The 20,649-nt window shown below is 37.8% G+C and overlaps 1 protein-coding gene across 3 annotated transcripts in view; it reads right to left on the bottom strand.

Annotated features, from left to right (window-relative positions):
* Window positions 1-20,649, bottom strand: part of wars2 (tryptophanyl tRNA synthetase 2, mitochondrial) — a 73,294-nt gene that overhangs the window by 31,143 nt on the left and 21,502 nt on the right. The window contains exon 1 of one of the 3 annotated variants that reach the window (XM_072585261.1): window positions 11,305-11,399. The exons of 1 other annotated variant lie outside the window; for it this stretch is intronic. Coding sequence is in view for 1 of the 2 variants with exons in the window: in XM_072585260.1 (XP_072441361.1) it covers window positions 9,326-9,379 (54 nt within the window). In the remaining variant the exon portion in view is untranslated. Of the gene's footprint in view, window positions 1-9,325; window positions 9,405-11,304; window positions 11,400-20,649 lie in introns of those variants that run through there. One more of the 3 variants, XM_072585260.1, reaches the window with a different exon arrangement.

The following is a 20,649-nucleotide window of genomic DNA, read 5'->3' as shown; positions in this document are numbered from 1 at the left end:
GCTTTAGGCAGATTCACCACCACCAAATCCTTTGTACTGGTATTAGTTTAAATTTCTTAGACCATGTTATGAAGGATACCCGCGTGAAGTCTGCAGCAAAAGGAGGGTACAGCTCAAAAAACCGACGAGGTTTATTTCATAGTCCTCCATAGCTATTTAGATTACATGTGAACAAGTAGTCTCATAAGAGACTAAGAACACATTGCTGTTAGCTACTGGCACATGTACAAAACACATTGATCAGTCCTTTATATCCTGATGGTCAGAGCTTGTTTCAATTATGTCACCTATCTCTTTCCGGTTTTAACTGCCTTGCACAACGTTGCCCTACTCCACAAACTTCTTTCTGTGTATATTTTATATAAATGTTCAATTTAAGACAGCTCCATGTATCTGACTTTATTGATGTCACTGTTGAACATTTGCCCTCCTTAGAGGATCTTTAGTTTCTGCAAGTCCTTTCAGAGAATACTTCCTTCAGAAACAACTATAATCTTTTACTTTTCACATTACAGGAAAGTAGACTTCCATATGATTGTTCTATTCTTGCACGTATTTGCTTGGATAATGCTGTTATTTTATCAGGTTTATTCACAGACAGTTAACCTGATTGAACTGTTTTGATACTACTTCTTTTATACAATTGAATCACCTGTAACAAATATCTATTACCAGCTCTTGGTTTTTGGGACACTAAGGATGATCAGGTTCTGTTGATGCATTTATAATTGAAGATTATCGAATCATCTGATAAACCTATGGACACCAGTAGTATCATTTGGTCTCTCAATTGTGAAGAGCTGCGGGACACCAATATAGTTCATTTTGAATGATGCATCATGCAGCTCTCAACCAGAAGGTTACAATTTCATTTTTATCAACTAATGGATCATTTTTGATAATACAATATCATTCTGTGTCACCTTGGTAATTAGTTGGGTGACTGTTTGCTTATGAGCTGCATCATGTCTGGTTCAGATGAGTCAATAGTTACAGCTAGGAAAGGTGGATTCACATCTTCCAAAAGTGACACATCATCATATAATGATAGAAGTCACAGTGAAGGTATATCTTGGTATTCTGGGTTTCTTTTCAAAGATGATAAACCACTTTTTACCAGCAAGCATCATTAGCTCACTTATTCAAAAGGTGTTTTTTGGCTTCTGCATATTCTCTGGGAACGCCTCACTTTCTTATACAAGACATTGACATGATGAGGTTAAACTTTGTTCCTGTTTTTTGGTTTTGTAAAGACCAGATTTGAATACTGAATTCTAGCATCAAAGAGTGTAAATACATTTTGTATTGATCGCATGTGATGCTTTGGTGTTTCAGCATCTTCAAAAGTTGACAAAAAGTCAACCTGGCTTTTTGAGCTAGGTTGACCTTTTGCCCCTATCATTCTCCTGTGATGTTTTGGGATTTCAGCATCTAGCAGTTTCTGGATAACTCTTTCCAATGCAAGACCACATTTTGATTAAAGCCTATTTGAAATGGATCAGAAATTGAACAGCAATTCTATCTTGAATTAGTTCAGGTTGTAAATCATCAGTCACAAAATTCTGATAATTTGCAAAGATCATTAATAACATTTATCAACAGGTTCTCCTGGAAGCTAAACCCTTCTAGTAAAATTAAAACACAAGTTAGTGGAGAAACTCAGCAAGTTTGGTAGCATCTGTGGAGAGAGGAACAAAGTTAACTTTTTAGGTCTGATATAATTCTTCTTCAGAACTAGGTTGCTCCAGACCTACTGAGTTTCTCCAGTACTTTGCGTTATTTCAGATCTCCAGCAACTACAGTACTCTGCTTTTATCCTTATAAATCTTGCTCTCCATTATATGATTGATACTTAAAGTAATTATCAAATTACTCTTATAATATTGTCTGTGACAACTGTCTTTTCCCTTATATTTTGTTATTCTACAAGTCTGTTATTGAACACACTGAATAAAGAAATGTGTTCACTTGTTCTGGACTCCTCCTGTAATCCTGAAGCAATTTTGTATCACATCGATATTCCCCCCCCCACCAATAAAGTTCAGTTTATTTCCATCTGAAGTATGAGATTTTAAGTCTACTTTGAGGTATAATAGCTTCCTTAATTTCTACTTTTAATTTACAGTTCTTTCTCTTATTTAAATGTTTGACTTGAAAGCTGTTGTAGGAATTTTCTAATTTTTTTGTAAATGGAGTGCGTTTTGCTGTTTATTGTTCTAAACTGTACAATCACACTTAATTGCATTAAAGGTTGTCACATTTAGCAAGGTTTTAAATGAGGTAATAATTTAGTTTAATTATGGTAATGGGTCACTGGACCCCAAAACGTTAACTCTAATTTCTCTCCACGGATGCTGCCAGACCTGCTGAGCTTTTCCAGCAATTTCTGTTTTTGTATTAGATAATAAAGATGAGTTACTAATAAAGCTTTATCATTAAGAAGTGTTCTTGATTTTATGAAGATTTTTAAACTTTACCTTATTTTTCTTCTTCAGAATTTTTCTTTAATTTCTAGCAAAGTTGGAAAACTTCTATGTCTCAGAATTATCCTTCTATTTGAGCCACAACATTATTGTCAATCATTCAGAGACCATTAAAATGTTCAAAGTTTGGGAGAAGATTTGTAGCTTGGGTGCTTGTTGTTGTGGTTCTGTTCGCTGAGCTGGGAATTTGTGTTGCAGACGTTTTGTCCCCTGTCTAGGTGACATCCTCAGTGCTTGGGAGCCTCCTGTGAAGCGCTTCTGTGATCTTTCCTCCGACATTTATAGTGGTTTGAATCTGCCGCTTCCGGCTGTCAGTTCCAGCTGTCCGCTGCAGTGGCCGGTATATTGGGTCCAGGTCGATGTGCTTATTGATTGAATCTGTCTTACAATTAAGAAATATTGCACTCCCTCTGCACCCCCAAAGAGGATGAAAGACCATTATTACAGGCTGTTTCTTCCCCTTCTTCTCAACTATTTTTAATAATAAGGCAACATGCCTCTTTCTGTTTCTTCTGTGATATCCTTACCAGTTTTGATTGAAAAAAATGGCATTATTCTTACAGCTCTAAGAAAATATTTGATTGTACAGTCAAAATTTGCCTTATTTTCCTCATCACTGAATTTTAATAAACCCTTCTGCTGGCTTCAATTTGTTGACTGTAATGAGTTAAGTTACACTGGTGTTTTAATCATTTCCTGCAGGAGTGTCCTTTTTCCTTATAGCTGCCAGCTGCAGCATTCGTGGAGCATTTATTTCTTCTTCTCATGGCTGTGGCTTTTGTAGAAATAAAGATTTCTTCAGCCTAATGCTGCCTGGTTGAAATCCACACTGTTCTTCAGAATGTATGCATGGGTGGTTTCCACATGCTGCTACCACCCTATATTTTGCTGTTGTCTATACTGGAACTAGTAACTCAGGTACCTTGAATAGGTTCACTACCACCAACTCTTCTTCTTAGTCTACGATACTGATACCATGTGTAGATGAACGTTTACACAGAGGATGGGTTCAATCTTGATAAATAGTAAAGGTTTATTACGCAGTACATAGATATGTACATGATAGTCTCATGAGACTAGCAATCCTAACTTAAGAAAAAGTACACAGTACTGCTAGCTACTCAGGCACATGCACACGCAACACACTGGTTAGCTCCTTCAGGATGGAATCCTCTATATGAGTGCAGCATATCTTGTTGATGCCATTAACTTCTTCAGGTCTTAACTGCCTTATGCAACACCAGAGTGACTAAACTACAAGAACTACCTCTTTAGATGTAAAGCACATTTTGGTAGTCACGAAAGGAGCTATATAAATGGAACACTTTTCTTAAAGCATAAAATTATTTGCAGACTTGTTGCATCCCTTAACTTTCCTTGAATGTTCTAAAAACGTACTTTGTTCTGCAATTCCAAAAAAACACCAAATTCTACCAGTTGAAGATCAAAATGAAAAGAAAAAGCTTTTTCTTACGTCTTTTCCTGTCCACTTTTTCTTACAGAACAGGTACCTCCATTCAGAGGATCAATGGAACCAAACTGGAGTCAATTCAAACTTGAAAATAATGTGGTAGGATTAGTTCTTAAAACTGAAATGTAACTGCTTCAGCAATATTCATCCATTACACAGCCAGGATGACAGTAGTAAAACAACCATAACTAGTTAGTTAATGATGACATGGTTAAAACCTTCAGTATCATAGGATGCATACTCAGACTTTGATCGTAATCCATGTTTGAACTATTACTAATAATTCACAGCCAACAATTTAACAGTGAGCTTCAATAGCGAATTTGTTCAACATTAAATAAAACTTGCATACATCAAAACGGATAACTCTGTTGGATCCTACACATGTTATAAGGTCAAAATAGTAATAAAAAGTATATTCCACTAGGCTCTTAGTTTCAACAACAATGTCACTTATTAAAAGTTCAGGTGTGGACTTCTAAGCAGAGAAAACCTTGCCCTTTTCAAATTCTAATGGTAAATAAATGTAGACATTTAAGAAATCGAAGAACAGAGGTTCTTTGATAAATAAGCAATTGTGAATGCATTTATTGTTTCTTCTATCTAGTGAAGCATTCAGGCTTTGCGATGAAGTTGCCCTCACAGGTATAAATGGTCTGTCAAGGACCAGTGCAATTCTTCAATGCATCAAATTCTGTGCTGCTCCTTGCTCTAGAGCATTGCTGTCTGCAGGTCTCGCTATTTGTTGAAGACCCGTCAAACCATTGTTTTAGGAGAAAGTGAGGACTGCAGATGCTGGAGTACTTGAGTTGAAAAATGTGGTGCTGGAAAAACACAGCAGACCAGGCAGCATCTGAGGAGCAGGAGAATCGATGTTTCGGGCATTGTTATAGGCAGCTGATTAATGAGGCCAGACACTGATTCTGTTGAAGAATGTTTGAACAAGCTGCACCTCCTGAGTCCAGCAAAAGATAAAAGCACATATTGCTGGAAAATCTTATTCATTTCATTTGCATAGCTGATTGTTGCCATTGAGATGATTTATACTTGTACTGCCTTTCTGTGACAAGTGCATAAACCACCTGCTTTAAGATTTAAAATGTTAGAATTTAAAACTAAATATTGATATTGGTTCACAGAATATAGCTATAACGCTGCTGAGTTCTCGCCAGCGAGTGATAATTAACAAGATGTATTTATTAAGCACTTGCTGTGCTAGACAACATCACATTAAGATTACATACAGGCATAAGGAATAAAGAAAACGCCAAACCAAAAGAATTACGTATTGGAAAGGCTGACAAAAAGTTTGGCTAAAAGAGTGAATTACATTCCTCATATTGAATCGTATTCTTCTTCTGGGAATAGAGGAGTTTCACAATCATTGGCTCAGTTGCTGAATTAAAGAAAGACTTGCATTTATTTGGTGCCTATCACAATCTCAGGTCATCCCAAAGCACTTTACAGCTAAATAGGTCACTGCTGTGCTGGAGCAAACATAACAACAATGTGTGTGCAGCAGGCTGTCACTCAAAAAGTGCTCTACTAATAACCAATTTATTATTGAAGAAATAAAATTAGAACACTGGGAAGAACTGCTCTGCTCTTCTTCAGAGTAATGCCATGGAATCTTTCCTATCCACTTTAAACATAAACAGGGGAGAGGCACCAATTTGAAAGATGACAGCTCCAACAACGCAGCCTCTCTTGGTACTAATCTGGAATATCAGTCTAGATTCTGTGTCCAAGTCTCTGAAGTGGGATGTGAACATGTAACCTTCTGACTCAGGTATGAGCGCTCCTCACTTGGCAGAGCCAAAACTAAGAAGCAATGCATTGTAATACTACAGCCTGTTAAAATATCAATCCTAGGCGTCCATTACCTGACGTTAATACCCAAGAGTCGAGAGTGTGGTGCTGGAAAAACACAGCCGGTCAGACAGCATCCAAGGAGCAGGAAAATCGATGTTTCAGGCATAAGCCCTTCCTCAGGAATGTCAGTGAATACCCAAGACCCTCATAGACTAAAGCGAGTTCTGAAAAGGACACAATGACCTAAAATGGCTGTTGTGATAAAGGGACCGAGGCAAACTTTGTGAAACCAGTGTCAGAGACAGAAAACCTGTCTGCACTGAAATTACCATTTCATCCAAAAACCTGGCAATTAAGTCGGTGGCAATAAATTTGCAACCTCTAATTCACACACGTGTGAAAATAATTCCATTTAGTAGAGATGGAAAACTGACCTGCCAGATAGCCAGCTTGGAAAAGCAATGAGCAGACTCAGGAATATACAAGTTAACCTCTAATCATCAGCTGCTTGGGGCAGAAAAACAGAGCCAAGTTAAAATGGAGTTGTAAGAAAGAACTGGAAGTTTCTCTCTCTACCTGTCTCTCTCATCAGCGTGTAGTGCAAAAGAAACTTGAACAATCATCATTCACTGAGAATTCAAGCTTATTCATTGCCATTGGATGCGAGTAAACAATAGAACAATTGGCCTCAGGTTTAAAATCTAATACTTCAAGTACTGCAAGAACTTTAAAATGGAATTGCCTTTAGTTTCCTGTGCATATACACAAACCCCAAATTCTCTTTAGGCATTGTGTATGTGTTTGATATTACCCTTCAATTTTTTCTTCTCAGGTGCCATGCAATATATATCTGCTTTCACTCAAGGAAGTCTTATTCCTTCAAATGCAACTGAACTGAAGTGTGATGGCTGTGTGCTAAAAAAAATCAAAATATTTGTTGAGACAAGCGACAGGAGTTAGTCACTCCTCTTTACCTGATTGTAACAATCCAGTGTGTTGGTGTGATGCTGCTGCTACATTAATCTGGATAAATTGTTTCATTGATCATACAATTTTGTTAATCAGCCATGATCTATCCTCATCATGTGTAACAAAAAAAGACCCTGGATCTACACCAACTATGCACAATGTCTTCAGTAAATGATAGCAACAGCATGGCATACAAACCCCCTTAAGTTTGAGGAAAGGGCACCAGGAATAGATTAGAGACAAACTAAGATGGCAGCTCAGGGAATATTGGTTGCTTGCTGATCTAAAGTGCCAGGCTTCAGAAAGCAGCTCCGTGACACAGGACTCTGTGCTCTATGGTCTGTTCCCTGGGATGCATACTGAGACAAATATAGACTATGGCTGGAGGACCATCAATTCAGTGAGAAAGATGTTATGTACTCTGCCTGAAATTGTTAGTCTTCCAGAGCAAGGAGTTGATCCCCAAGGAATGTTGCAGATGCTAAGGTCCAGGACTATGTGCTGAGGAACTCACTAAAACTTGGGGCAGCTGCCACCAAGGCGCAGGGGGGCAAGACCAGTTATTTTCTGCCAAAGTTAGATGGAGGTCTGTTCAGTTATTGGACCTAGCTGGTACTTCAATTGTGAATCTTGCACAAGAAAGATATGTCTTTAGTTTGTTTGTTGGATAGAGACCGACTCTAATGTTTGTTTCCTTGATATGCTATGTACAGATCCGAATATATATATAAATAGCTTTTCATGAATAAAGTATACTTTTAAATTTTAAAAAAAGGCCAGTCTTAAGAAAACAGAATCAACAGTTTGTGATAGGACTGATGAGTGTCAGCAGCAACTAAATTATGAACAAAGTGCTCATTGCAGCTTATTTCAGGAAGCAAAGGCCAGTATTCAAAGCAGTGGCCATGCTGATGGTTCTATAGGCCACCAACGAGATCAGGAAGAAACAATTCATGTGCCTCTGGTCTGGGTATTCTGCTGAGGGGAGGCAACAACACCATCTTAGAGATCATGGAGATGATGAACGAGTGCTTTCTTGTAGAAGATGCAAAGTACAAATCACCGATGTCCAATGAGCTTGGCTAAAAATAATTTTGGCTTCTGTGTACTCCTTGTACTCAGTGTTCAGTGCACACTACTGTCCACTGTAGCAAATGAAGAAAGATTTCAACCTTTTGATTTAAAAAACAAATCACAAATTCAGTTAAGGAGCGAAACAAATAGGTTTATGCTCCTAAGTTAAAAGTGATACATGAAATAAGGTTGAGGTTTATCAATCAGTATAATAATTAAATAAATGAGTTAACACCCAGTTGGTTGGTTGAAGGCATATTGAAATCAGCCCAGAGAAAGAGGAATAAAGGGGTTTCATCAAATGGAAGTGACAGCTTAATGACAGCCTATATTCTGCCATTTGTGCATGCCTTGCCTGCATTGCTCCACTTTTTCAGTTGAAGGCAAAGTAAAACAGCACATCATCTAAAAAATGAAATCAGAAAATTTATAACCAGCAAACCTTCCTTGATATGATGTGATTCACAAGCAAGTTTCTTTAAGTGTATATAATTCAGGAGCTGAAACTGGTGAAATATTTATTACACTGAGTTGCAACTGGAACTCAGGAGACTGGTGAGCTGAGTGCCAGAAAAGCAGTGCCTGAGGTGGCTTGTGTCATTGAGAGGCATGATGCTGGCAACAGCAGAGGCAAGTTATAGGTCCGAATCAAGAATAGGTGGGATTAGTGATAGGTTATGCACTGTTAGATTCAAGCTGACCAAGCAATTGCAAACAGGATAAAATTGAAAAGTTTCTAGTGGGACACATCATTCCGGATATAAAAACGAATGTTTAATCCAAGGTCTGCGCATATGTTCAAGATGACCTTTATGTTTGCATCCAATAATACTGAAATGATTAAAAGATACAAAAGGAAGATTATTTGAAGAAGCTTTTGCAGCCAGCATAATTATTAGCTGAACCTTTAGCAATCAATTTAATGGGCATCATCACATTTTTGCTTGTGGGAGCTTGCTATGAAAAAATTGGTTGTCAGATTTATTACATTAATCACCACACAAAAAAAAAACTGAAAAATGCTTTGGGAAGTCATAAGATGGTGAAATGTACTTATAAACACGTTTTATTTTTTCATCAATTTAGTGATAGTGGAGACCAATATACTTGTACAGCTCAATGTGCTCTCAGATATTCTTGCAACTCACTTTCCCTTAACTCACAAACCCCAAACCCAGATTCAGAATTTCCCCAACTTTCTCCATTTTCTTCTTCAATTTCTGTGTAAAATACCAGGGGAAATTAACTAACAAAAACTAAAATAAAGACAGCAAGCATAACCTGAAAAGGTGACTGAATTAAATCCACAGGACAGTCTTTGCCTACTTTTGAATATAAATTTATCATCTCAAGACAGGACTAGATCTTTATTCCATATGTAATGCTACAGGAGATATAGTTTTGATATTCAAGTATCAAAATCCATCCCAGAACATTCCATTTACACCCTTAAAACCCACTAATAGCAAACAATTGGAACATGCTTAACTTTTTTACCCTTCAGACAGGTACTCACTTGTCTGAAAGTTGAACAGTCTCCAATAGAACTGGATACTGGAACCATGCACATGCGATTGTGACTCACAAATGAGCTTCAGGAAAGTCCTCAAATTCAATAAACGTTATTCACCCAATGCAAAGAGGCACTTACATGACTTTTAAAACTGTACTACATGGCAGAATCACAGCTTAGTAAATTTATTGGAGGAAAATCCTCGTAAATGGTGAGCAGTGTCATTGTCATGAACCACATTAAGTTAAATGCCATAATATTTTGTGCTTCACAAACAAGCTGTTGGTTTGAGTAATGCTCGTGTGGCAAAAGAAAGGATCTGTTCATTAAATTTGCGGCCCAGAGTCAAGACAGGTAAGATTGATGCTTTCCTTCAAAGTTCCCACTGAGAAGGGCGGAACAAACACAGAGACCTCTTGTAAGAGCTAGAGTGTTTGGGGGAACTACACACCATGGGGTTCTACCATAGAAAGCATTAACACTTAAATTGCCTGTTTAGTCTTGACCCGAACAGAACTGGAAAATATTTACAGATTTCAACTTGTATAAAATTTCCTTCAAATAACACCTGTAGAGTGTACTGCACTCAAAATTATGAGGTACACTGTGAAAATGTACAAATCAGGAAAAGCACATTCCAAATGACAATTTATGGACCGACTGAGATAAACTGTTTTCATATAAAACTTTGCTTATGCCAAGCCTCATTCCAGCCTATCTATTTCCAGCTGATATTATTACTGAACAAAGTCAGATCCAAGACTGAAATCTGGCTTGATAGGCCATTTATTTGTTTCTCTTTTTATTTACCACAGTGACCTTTCACTGAAATACAAGCACACAATGCTGCAGATCTAATTTTAACTGTTTATTACACAAAAGCTAAAATAGAATCAAACTATTTGCACACAACACAATTTGAAAGATTTCAAAACACAGAAAAAATCCAATCCAATCTAGCCTGAAACCACCACATTCCAGCACTCAAATACGAGAGAGATTTTGTTCTCTCGAACATCTGTAGGTTTGAAGTGACTGTTTCCTTTTGAGAGTTTACTAGTCTCTACCTTGATTAGTCACACAACTTATACTGCCTGAGATTCAAATAACCCTTCCAGATTCTAACCAAACACTTCTGGTCTGGAATTTTCAATTAAAACCTGACACTGAGGTAACCTATTTGTTAACTTTTCTGAACTAACTCCTTTATCTAGAAGAGACAGTTTCATAAATCTAACTTGAACCAGGACTTTGTAAATTAAAACCAAAAGCTTTTCAAGCTAGGGTGTTTCCCCTGAACAGGTTAATGCTCCTCAACATTCACTCATAAAACTCTCCCAATGTAAAACAAATTCCAATCATCACTCGAGACTCCCCTCTCATAAAAAAGCATGGTTCCACAAATATTGACAAGTTAATCATTAAACATCCTTGTATGCACACATAAAAACCCATATGCAAGTAGATCCAGATTCTTTATTTAAATTATATTGTATTAAATGATAGCAAAGTACATATAAATCACACACATTACATCACATCCTCCAATTATAGCATAAATGAAACCTGAATTTGGATTCAGGGTAGCTTTTAACCAGAGTGAATTGGAAAGGTCTGCTGGACTGAAGGAATGTCATGCCAATTCACTCCAAAATATGCTGATCCGTAATTCCGTACAACACTGGAAAGTGAAAATTGCTTTCCAATAATGTTAATCTTATTGTCTTACAATGTTGAATTGAGAACTCAATTAAATAAGTCAGCTGCTACAAACTTATTCCATAAAACTAAAATCCTTTTATTTCATACAAATTTTACCAAAAAAAAAAGTGGAAGTCAAATGATGCTACTGGCATAAAGTCTAAATAACCCCACAAATACTCATCTTTGATCTCCCTTTTCCGCAATGTTCCAAATCTACAAGAACAAAACCTTTCTACAGTATGCCTTTTTTTCCTATGTAAAGCATGAACTTTACTTACATTCTAGGGGGGTAAAATTTCCATTTTGAGAGCAACCAGCAATTCCAGGCATACATTGCGCCCATTTAGCAAAGTGAAAAACAGAGTTTGTATCTGAAAAAAAATTACACATTACCAAATGTAAAATCTGCATTGAATGACTGTAACTGTATGGTATTAAAATAATGTTATTCATTTGAAAAACTTCTCCTTGAGAAATATTCTTTCCTGTACTTAAGAGTAACAATTTGGCAAAGTTTGATTAATACACATGAAATAAGATTTATCAATAAAAGTAAGCTCTTTAAATCATAGTGTTGATCCCCCATTTATAAGTGCAACAAAGCTGCTCCTTTAACAAGACTGTGCTGTCCTTGGCTTTTGTTTTCCAGGGAAGTTGTAAAAAAATAGCAATTTGAAAACGTCTGCGTTTAACTGGTTTTCTCCAGGTGCTTTGGTTTCCTCCTACAGTCTAAAGATGTGCAGGTCAGGTGAATTGGCCATGCTAAATTGCCCATAGTGTTAAGTGCATTAGCCAGAAGGAAGTGGGTCTGGGTGGGTTACTCTTCGGAGGGTCAGTGTGGACTGGTTAGGCCGAAGGGCCTGTTTCCATGCTGTAGGGAATCTAAACTAAACTACTTGAGAATGTTTTCAAATATAAATAAAATGCACTTGTAGAATGAAAGGGGTGCAGTCAATTCTCCCAGCTCAGCTTATCTCTGGTTTGGTTTGGTTTGGTTTTAGCAGTGTGGCTATTCACTGAAAGCAGTCAGTTGTGAAGCTGCTGGACCCAAAGAAGCAGGTCCATGTTGATCCTCCCTCTCTCTGACATCTCTCCTGTAAGAACCGGTGTTGGATTTTTCCTTTTTTTGCAAAGGGGTGTTTATGGGGATTGTTGCAAGTATTTGAAATAGCATCATGAAGTTGGCATAATCTGTTGAGTTTGTGGATGAGTTAAGTTATACTATATTCTGTTCTCGTTTGTTTGTGTTTCATTTGGTTATCTTGCAAATAAATCCTGTTTTGTTTAAAACTAAATGGTTGGACTAGCTGCATCACTCCTGGAATATCCACTTTCCATCTGCTTAACACAACTAGCAAAGTTAACGTCCAGGCTACTTTCTTGAAATGTTTTGAGGGGGTCTGCCTGGTCCATAGCAATGAGTAAACAGATTATAGAGTCATAGTGTCAGACAGCATAGAAACAGGCCCTTTAGTCCAACTCATTTAATTGGATTAATTTATTGTCACCTATACTGAAGTACAGTGAAAAGCTTTGTTTACGATTGGTAGAGGCAGATCAGTTAACAAGGCTGTACAGATCAAAAAGGTAAAGACAAAAGCATACAGGTTACATTGCACAAGGCATGCTTTAGGCAAGATCAATGTTAGCAATGTCTGAGCTGACCAGACATTTCAATCTGACCAAGTCCCATTTGTCAACATTTGACCCCTCTCCCTCTAAACCTTTTCTATTCATAGACCCATACAGATACCTTTTAAATGTTGTAATTGTACTTGCCTCCATCACTTCCTCTGGCAGTTCATTCCATACCATCCTGTCTACCTGTGACTCCACTTTCAAAGAACTCTGCATTTGCACCCCTAGGTCTCTTTGCTTGGCAACATTCCCCACAGCCCTACTATTTACGTATAGGTATCGCATTGGTTTGCCTTACCAAAATGCAAAATGCAATTTTACATTTATGCAAAATTAAACTGTATCAGCTAGGCCTCAGGCTGCTGGCCTATCTGATCAAGGTCCTGTTGTATTCTGAGAGATCTTCTTCACCATCCACTAAACCATCTATTTTGGTATAATCTGCAAACTTACGAACTGTATGTCCTATATTCAGATGTAAATCATTTACACACACACACATACAAACAAACAAAAACAGTGGATCCAGCACTGATACTTGTGGCACACCACTGGTCATGTCTTCAGTCCGAAAAACATCCTTCATCCACCACCCTGTGTCTCCTACCTTCAAGCCAATTTTGTATCTAATTGGCTAGCTCCCCTGGATCGGATGTGATCTAACCTTACTAACCAGTCTACTGTGCAGAACATTGTCATTCAGGCTTTACTGAAGTCCACATAGACATTGTCTATCACTCTGAAAATGACATTAATTCACATGCAAAAGGATTTTCTAGCCATTTTGGGTTACAGTAGCCAGTTACTTAGCAAAAGTTAAACCTTTCAATTAAATTATAAAATAGTGAACTGCAAGCCAATTAGCCTGATGTCAGTCAGGGAAAATGCTGTAACTTGTTTTGCAGTCTTAATAATGTATTTATAAAATCAAATCATTAGAGAGTAACGACATGATTTTACAAAGAGAATCATGCTTGACAAATGTATTTGTTGTTTGAGATTTAAATAGAGTCTAGTTAAAAGGGGAATTAGTATTATAGTTCTTATTGTTTTCTCATAGTGGGATGCCCACCCTGGTTGCCCTCGAGCTGCCTTCTTAAACTGCTGCGGTCCATTTGGTATAGATACCCCAACATGACGTTAGGCAAGGAATGACAGGATTTTTAACCCAGTGACATTGGAGAAATAGTGATATATTTCCAAGTCAGGATGGTGAGTGGCTTGAAGGGGAACTTGCAGGAGGTGGTGTTCCCATGACTTGTTGCCCTTTTCCTTCTAGATGAAAGTGGTTATAGGTTTGGAGATGCTGACAAAAGGAGCCTGACTGAAATTCTGCAGTGCATATTGTAGATAGTATACACTGCTGTTATTGAGCAACGGTGGTGATTGAATGTTTGTGGATGTGGTGCCAGTCAAGCAGACTGCTTTGTTCTGAATAGTGTAAAGCTTCATGAGTTTTGTTGGAGTTGTATTCATCCAATATTTCATGAAACTCCTGACTTGTTCCTTGTAGATGATGGACAGGCTTTCGGGAGTCAGAAGCTGAGTTGCTTGTTGCAATATCCTTCGCCTTTGACCTGCTCTTTAGCCACTATATTCATATGACTAGTCTAGTTCAATTACTGATCAATGGTAACCACCAAGATATTGATAGCAAGCATATAACATTACGGACGGCATGGCGGCTCGGTGGTTAGCACCGCTGCCTCACAGCACCAAGGTCCTGGGTTTGATTCCAGTCTTGAGTGACTGCCTGTTTGGAGTTTGCACGTTCTCCCTGTGTCTGCACGAGTTTCTTCCAGGTGTTCTAGTTTCCACCCACAGTCCAAAAATGTGCAGGTATTTTGGCTATAGTAAAATTGTCCATAATGTCCAGGAATGTGAAGGTTAGGTGGGTTAGTCATGGGAATTGTGGGGTTACGGGGATAAGGTGGGGTCTGTGTCTGAGTCTGGATGGGATGCTCTTCAGAGGGTCGGAACAGACTCAATGGACTGAATGGCCCATTTCCACACTGTATGGATTCAATGATTCTACAATAATTGTAATGCCATTCAATACTGAGGGACGATAGATAGATTATCCCTTATTGGAGATGGTCATTGCTTCACATTTGAGGCATGAATACTACATGTTAAGCCTGGATACTGTCCAGGTCTTGATGCATTTGAACATTTGGACTGCTTCAGTATCTGAGGAGTTGTGAATGGTGTGGAACATTATGCAATCATTGATGAATATCCCCCCTTCTGAGTTTTTGATAGAGGGATCGTCATTGATGAAACAGCTGAAGGTAGTTGGGCCTAGGATACTATCCTGAGGAACTCCTGCAGAGATGCCTTGGAGCTGAGATGACTGACCTCCAACAATCATAACCATCTCCTTACTTGCCAGGTATGATGCTGACCAGTGGAGAGTTTTCCCTGATTCCTATTTAATCCAATTTCACTTGTGCTCCTTAATATCACATTTGGTCAAACAAGCCTTGATTTCAAGGGCTGTCACTTTCATCTCACCTTTGGAATTCAGCTCTTTTGTCCATATTTGATTAAAGCTGGATGAGTGAACCTTGAAGAACCTAAACTGGACATCAATGAGCAGGTCATTGCTAAGAAAATGCTGCTTGATAGCACTTTTGATGACACTTTCCATCACTTCATTAAAGATACTTTGATTTACAAAAAGCATTTGTTATGGTAATACTTTTATGTGCAAAATTAAGGTTCATAGAGTTGAGGACATTATATTAACAGGGTAAAGATTTGGTTAACGATCCGGAAACCAAGAATAGTTGATTTGGAGGTGGTGTTGGACTGGGGTGGACAAACTTAAAAATCACACAACACCAGGTTACAGTCTAACAGCTTTATTTGGAATCACTAGCTTTCGAAGCACTGCTTCTTCATCAGGTGATTGTGGAGCAGAGTCATAAGACAAAGACTTTATAGCAACAGGATTGCAGTGTCATGGAATGTAATATTAAACCGGTAGTAGCTAGTGGAGTCTTGTAAACATCTGTATTGGGACATCCGCAATTTACCATCTATATGAATGACATTGACACACAGCTTAAGAGCAATGTATTCAAATATGCTGGTCATACAAAGTTAATTGGGATTGCAGCAATTAGGGAGTGTAATGAAACTGCAAAGAAATACAGACAGGTTAGTTGAGTAGGCAGCAAGGTGCAGATGGAGTTTAATGAAAGAAGAGTGACGTTATTCACTTTGGTAATCAGGATAGAAAAAGAGATTTTTAAAAATAAAATATACTAAGCTGTTAAGTATTTATGTTCAATAAACTTGTGCAAGGACAAGCAGTTACAAAGGCAAATAGCATTTTGGCCTTCATTGCAAAGGGTTTGGAATACAAGCATAAAGAGGTTTTGCGACAATTACATAAGGTTTTGGAGCAAAACACCTGGAGTACTGTGCAAAGTTATGATCTCCATATCGGAGGAAGCATATGTTTGGATAGGAAGCAGTAAAACAAAGGTTCACTTGTCTGTTCCTTAGGACAAGGATTGTCCTATGATGAAAGGATGATTAAATTGAGCCTATGTACTCTGCAATTTAGAAGAATGAGGTCATCTCATTGAGACGTAGCAGATTCTGAGAGGCCTGAAGGGTTGACAAAGAGGTTGTTTTTCCTGGCTGGAGAATCTAGAACACATGATTTAGGCTGACTTAGAAATAAGGAGAAATGTCTTCATTCAGATATGTGTGGATCTCTGTCATTACTGTCCCAGAGGGTTATGGATGCTCTATTGTTGACTATGTTAAAAGGTTGAGCTAGATGTCATCTATTTCAGCAAAGCAAGGAATATGGGGAATGGGTGGTAAAGCAGAGCTGAGGCAGATGATCAGCCATATTGATCACATTGAATGGTCTGGCAGGTATGGGGGGCATTTGGTCTGTCCTCTTGGTGGTCTTAAAAGATCACAGAATTCTGAATTCCACGAAATGCAATTTGTGCTTAAAATTCTATGTTATTTGTGCCAGTTTGTGATCGCTAGGGAGCTGTGCTGAAGAAAACCCAGAGTAATTGAGAAAAGTTTCTAGACCTGTGCACTTAACTTTGATAATATCCAAAGTGCTTAGCACAAAATGGAGGGGGTGAGAAATATGGGCAGAAGTAGTTAGCCTGGATTTTAAAAAAGCTTTTAAAGATGGGAGAATTTTTTTTTTTCTTATTAAGAAAAAGAGACTTTGCTGCCAATGAAGGATGAGGCTGGGAAGGAAGTTTAAGATGGGAAGATGTAGTTAAAAGTACAATGTACAAGTTAATCTTCATACAAGGTCCCAAGTACTAATGAGGCACAGTGGGGAAAGACCACTGTCTGAGGTCTGAGGTCTTCCCGTGCATGTTAAATGGGTGTTCAATCAGTTATTGGACCCTCCTGGTCCTTCAAATGCACAAAAATGTGGTTCAAGTGAGAGATGCCTTTGGTTTGCCTAGAATGGAGTCAAACTCCAACGTTTGTGTGTTTCCTTGACATACTACTATTTAGAACTGAACTGTATTTGTGTCTCGATATATAAGATTTTTTTATGAATAAAGTATATTTTAAAATAAAAAAAGGTCCCAGATACCAATGTGATAAAGGATCAGCTAATCTCTTTTCAGCATATAATGTTTTACTTTTACTTCAGATTTTCAATATTAAAAGTTTTCCTTTTATCGCTAATAATTAGTCAGGAATACTAGGGTTTGCTATTGTGAATTTCAGAACTGAACTTGACTCGTAGGGTTCATTGAAACCATTTAACCCACCCATAAAAAGGAATAACACCTGGTGACTAAATATTAATCTTACATCTGCACAGAGCCTTGCATTCAAGTAGAACACTGACATCAACGGGATGATAATCAACCCAAACAAAAAACCTTACACTGATCCAAATTGCCTGGAAAGAGATTTTACTATGTGTAAAGGTTTCAATTAATCGGCACCCTTAACCAGAGATGTGATTCATACCATAGATTGGAACAACAGTCACAAATTGGAGTTTGTCATTGTCGTTGATAATGAACTGCTGCTGTGTGTATGTTTGGCAACACTCCAGGAACCCTGCTGCCAGCAAGAACAACTTTCCCCAAAATCTTCGCAAACCAGCTCCTAATGAGGTTTAAGAGCCTCATGGTTACGTTTCTGTAATAAATCCTGAATAACACCATCATTACCTGCAATTTCTCTTATTTCTGACAATGACTTAAAACTCTGCATTGTGCACTGAAGAAACCCCCAATTACATTACGACAAGCAGACTGATTCACAATTAGCAATGTTGCTTTTTAAATGAAATCATTCATTTTTATAAATACCAAGGGACCTGTGATTTGAGTTAGCACTCCATAAATTTCTGGAGTCACATGCCTCATCTGGCACAGTCACTGGAATGCATTAACCTTCAGAGAAATACAAGGCGACATTTGTTAACCCAGAATAACAAAGGCAAAACCAACTTTGAAACTTCCAATTTGTTGTGAGGAAGAATGCTAAAAGACAGGATTGGAGGATTACTGGCTTGTACACCACCTAAAATATAAAGAAAGTGTTGGAAATGCGCATATTTATCATCATCTGGAATCTTAAAAATGACCGGCCAGTTTGGGGGAGATCTTTCTTGTGATAAAGTCTCCCAGCAAAATATTCACCCAACATTTTGTACCAGATGCTGATACAGGTGCTGTACAGTGCTGGCACTGTCAGTTTTCTAACCTCTACTCTTTGTATATTCTAACTGAAGACAGCCTGTTTAGAAGAACACTTTTGTTAATCTACTTTTGTCAAGTCTGGAAATTGTGTGGGATCATACCACAAGACCACATATCAAACTCTTTAGTGTCATGGCTACACAACTGACTGTCAACAAGGGGAGGAAAAGAAAGCAGAAATATGACATACACATTACAAAAATCAAAGGGTGATAAAGGTACATTGGGAGTATTGCATACAATAAATCACATAAAACATCTGGAACTGTCTCATACTTTTTCATCAAGGCTGCTTATGAGCCTAAATTTAACTATTGCATAATTAGTGCCAGGAGTAAGTAAACTTCCTGCTTTAGTAAAACTGGCTCCTTCCATCTGTTTAAAGTACATAAAAGATGAACAACTTTTGTTAGTCTATTTACTTTAATGTTTTCAATAGAGAATATAAAATTACAGACGTGCTCATACACCACACTTCAATGATGTGTGAGATTTCCTGCAAAATATTCTAATCTTATCATCTTAAACCTACCATTTTGAGACAATTTCTAACAATCAGTATTTGACACCAGGTGCTCTTAACATATTATAAGGTTGTCACTTCCTGACATATGGGTTTTGTGCAAAAGTACTTCCAAATACCAAGATCTTGTTTTGGTGATGCTGGAAATGCTGACAGAATTATTATCTCTGTTCTGACTGCTACATCTATTGCACTGGTTCAAGGGGTCATTATCACTGTATTGCAGCCTTAGTTTGAATTATAGTACAATCAGTCCAGACCCACAAATGGAACGACTCAGCATATGATCACAAGTATATTTTTACTTCAACTAGAAACAGAGAAAATAGGAGCAGGAATTGGCAGGTTGGCTCTTTGAGCATCATTCCATATGATCATGGCTGATCATTCAACTTAGTACCCTGTTCCTGCTTTCTCCCCCATACTCTTTGATCCCTAAAAGAACCGTCATCTATAGGATCTGTTTATATACATGGATTAGTTTTTTTACTCTCCAAAATTAAGGTGCCTACATTATTGGGTGCAACATCTGTTGTTGGATTGCTTTTTCTGATCTAGGGTTTTATGTAACATAGGAAATTTTCCTGGTTTTTAGGCCAACATTTCTCCTTTCATACCACACACACACACAAGGATTAATTGGTGATTCATCAAATGACAGATACAGCTTGCATAAGTAACTTCACAATAACAATCGCTGCATCTTTGCATATCAATAAGGATCACTGCAAACACTCTGACTCAAAAAGAAAATTATAGAAACTGAACACGTACTTGAACATCTTTGTAAATAATAAAGAAAACATATATAATGTGTTTCGTGGCATCAGGACAATACAAAGTTCTTGACAGACAATAAATTATTTTTAGTTATGTAGTGATCACTGATGTGCTTCAAATAGTACTGCAGGAGTTTTTACATCTCCTTTAAAGAGCAAACAGGACCTCTGTTTAACACTTTACCAGCGTGCTTTTGAACATAACAGGGTTCCCTAAGATACCAAAGCTCAAGCATTAGCATCCAAGCTAGTCTATTCAATTGCTCATCAATGAAAGTTTAATATTAAAATATAGGTGTTGCAGCCCTCCAACCCTTAGATGACTTATTTCTTATGGATTTATGTAATAATCCATATAATAGAAATTGGAGGGAATATCAAAGTTGATAGTTGACAAAGTTGATTGGGAGCCTCAAATTAAACTCAATACAGCACAAGTTATCCAGGTTGTAACATAGATCAGTTGTAGAAGCAATTAAACCATATTATTGGTCAGCGCATTGAATACAGGAGTTGGGAGGTCATGATGCAGCTGTACAGGACATTGATTAGGCCATTTTTGGAATACTGTGTGTAATTCTGGTCTCCCTGCTATAGAAAGGATGTTGTGAAACTTGAAAGGGTACAGAAAAGATTGACAAGAATGTTGCCAGGATTGGAAAATTTAAGCTGTAAGGGGAGGCTGAATAGACTGGGTCTGTTTTCCCTGGAGCGTTGGAGGCTGAGGGGTGACCTTCGAGAGATTTATAAAATCATGAAGGGCATGGATAGGGTGAATAACCAAGGTCTTTTCCACAGGGTGGGGAGTCCAAAAGTTGACAGCATAGGTTTAACGTGAGAGGGAAATATTTAAAAGGGTCCTAAGGGCAACTTTTTAACACAGAGGGTGGTGTGCTAATGGAATGAGCAGCCAAGGATGTGGTGGAGGCTAGTACAGTTACACCATTTAAAAGACATCTGGATGGG

The sequence above is a fragment of the Chiloscyllium punctatum genome, chromosome 15 (assembly GCF_047496795.1).
Source record: "Chiloscyllium punctatum isolate Juve2018m chromosome 15, sChiPun1.3, whole genome shotgun sequence".
In the NCBI taxonomy this organism is placed as follows: Eukaryota; Metazoa; Chordata; class Chondrichthyes; order Orectolobiformes; family Hemiscylliidae; genus Chiloscyllium; species Chiloscyllium punctatum.
Note: the sequence above shows the minus strand (reverse complement) of the source record. Positions and strands in the feature narration are given on the sequence as shown.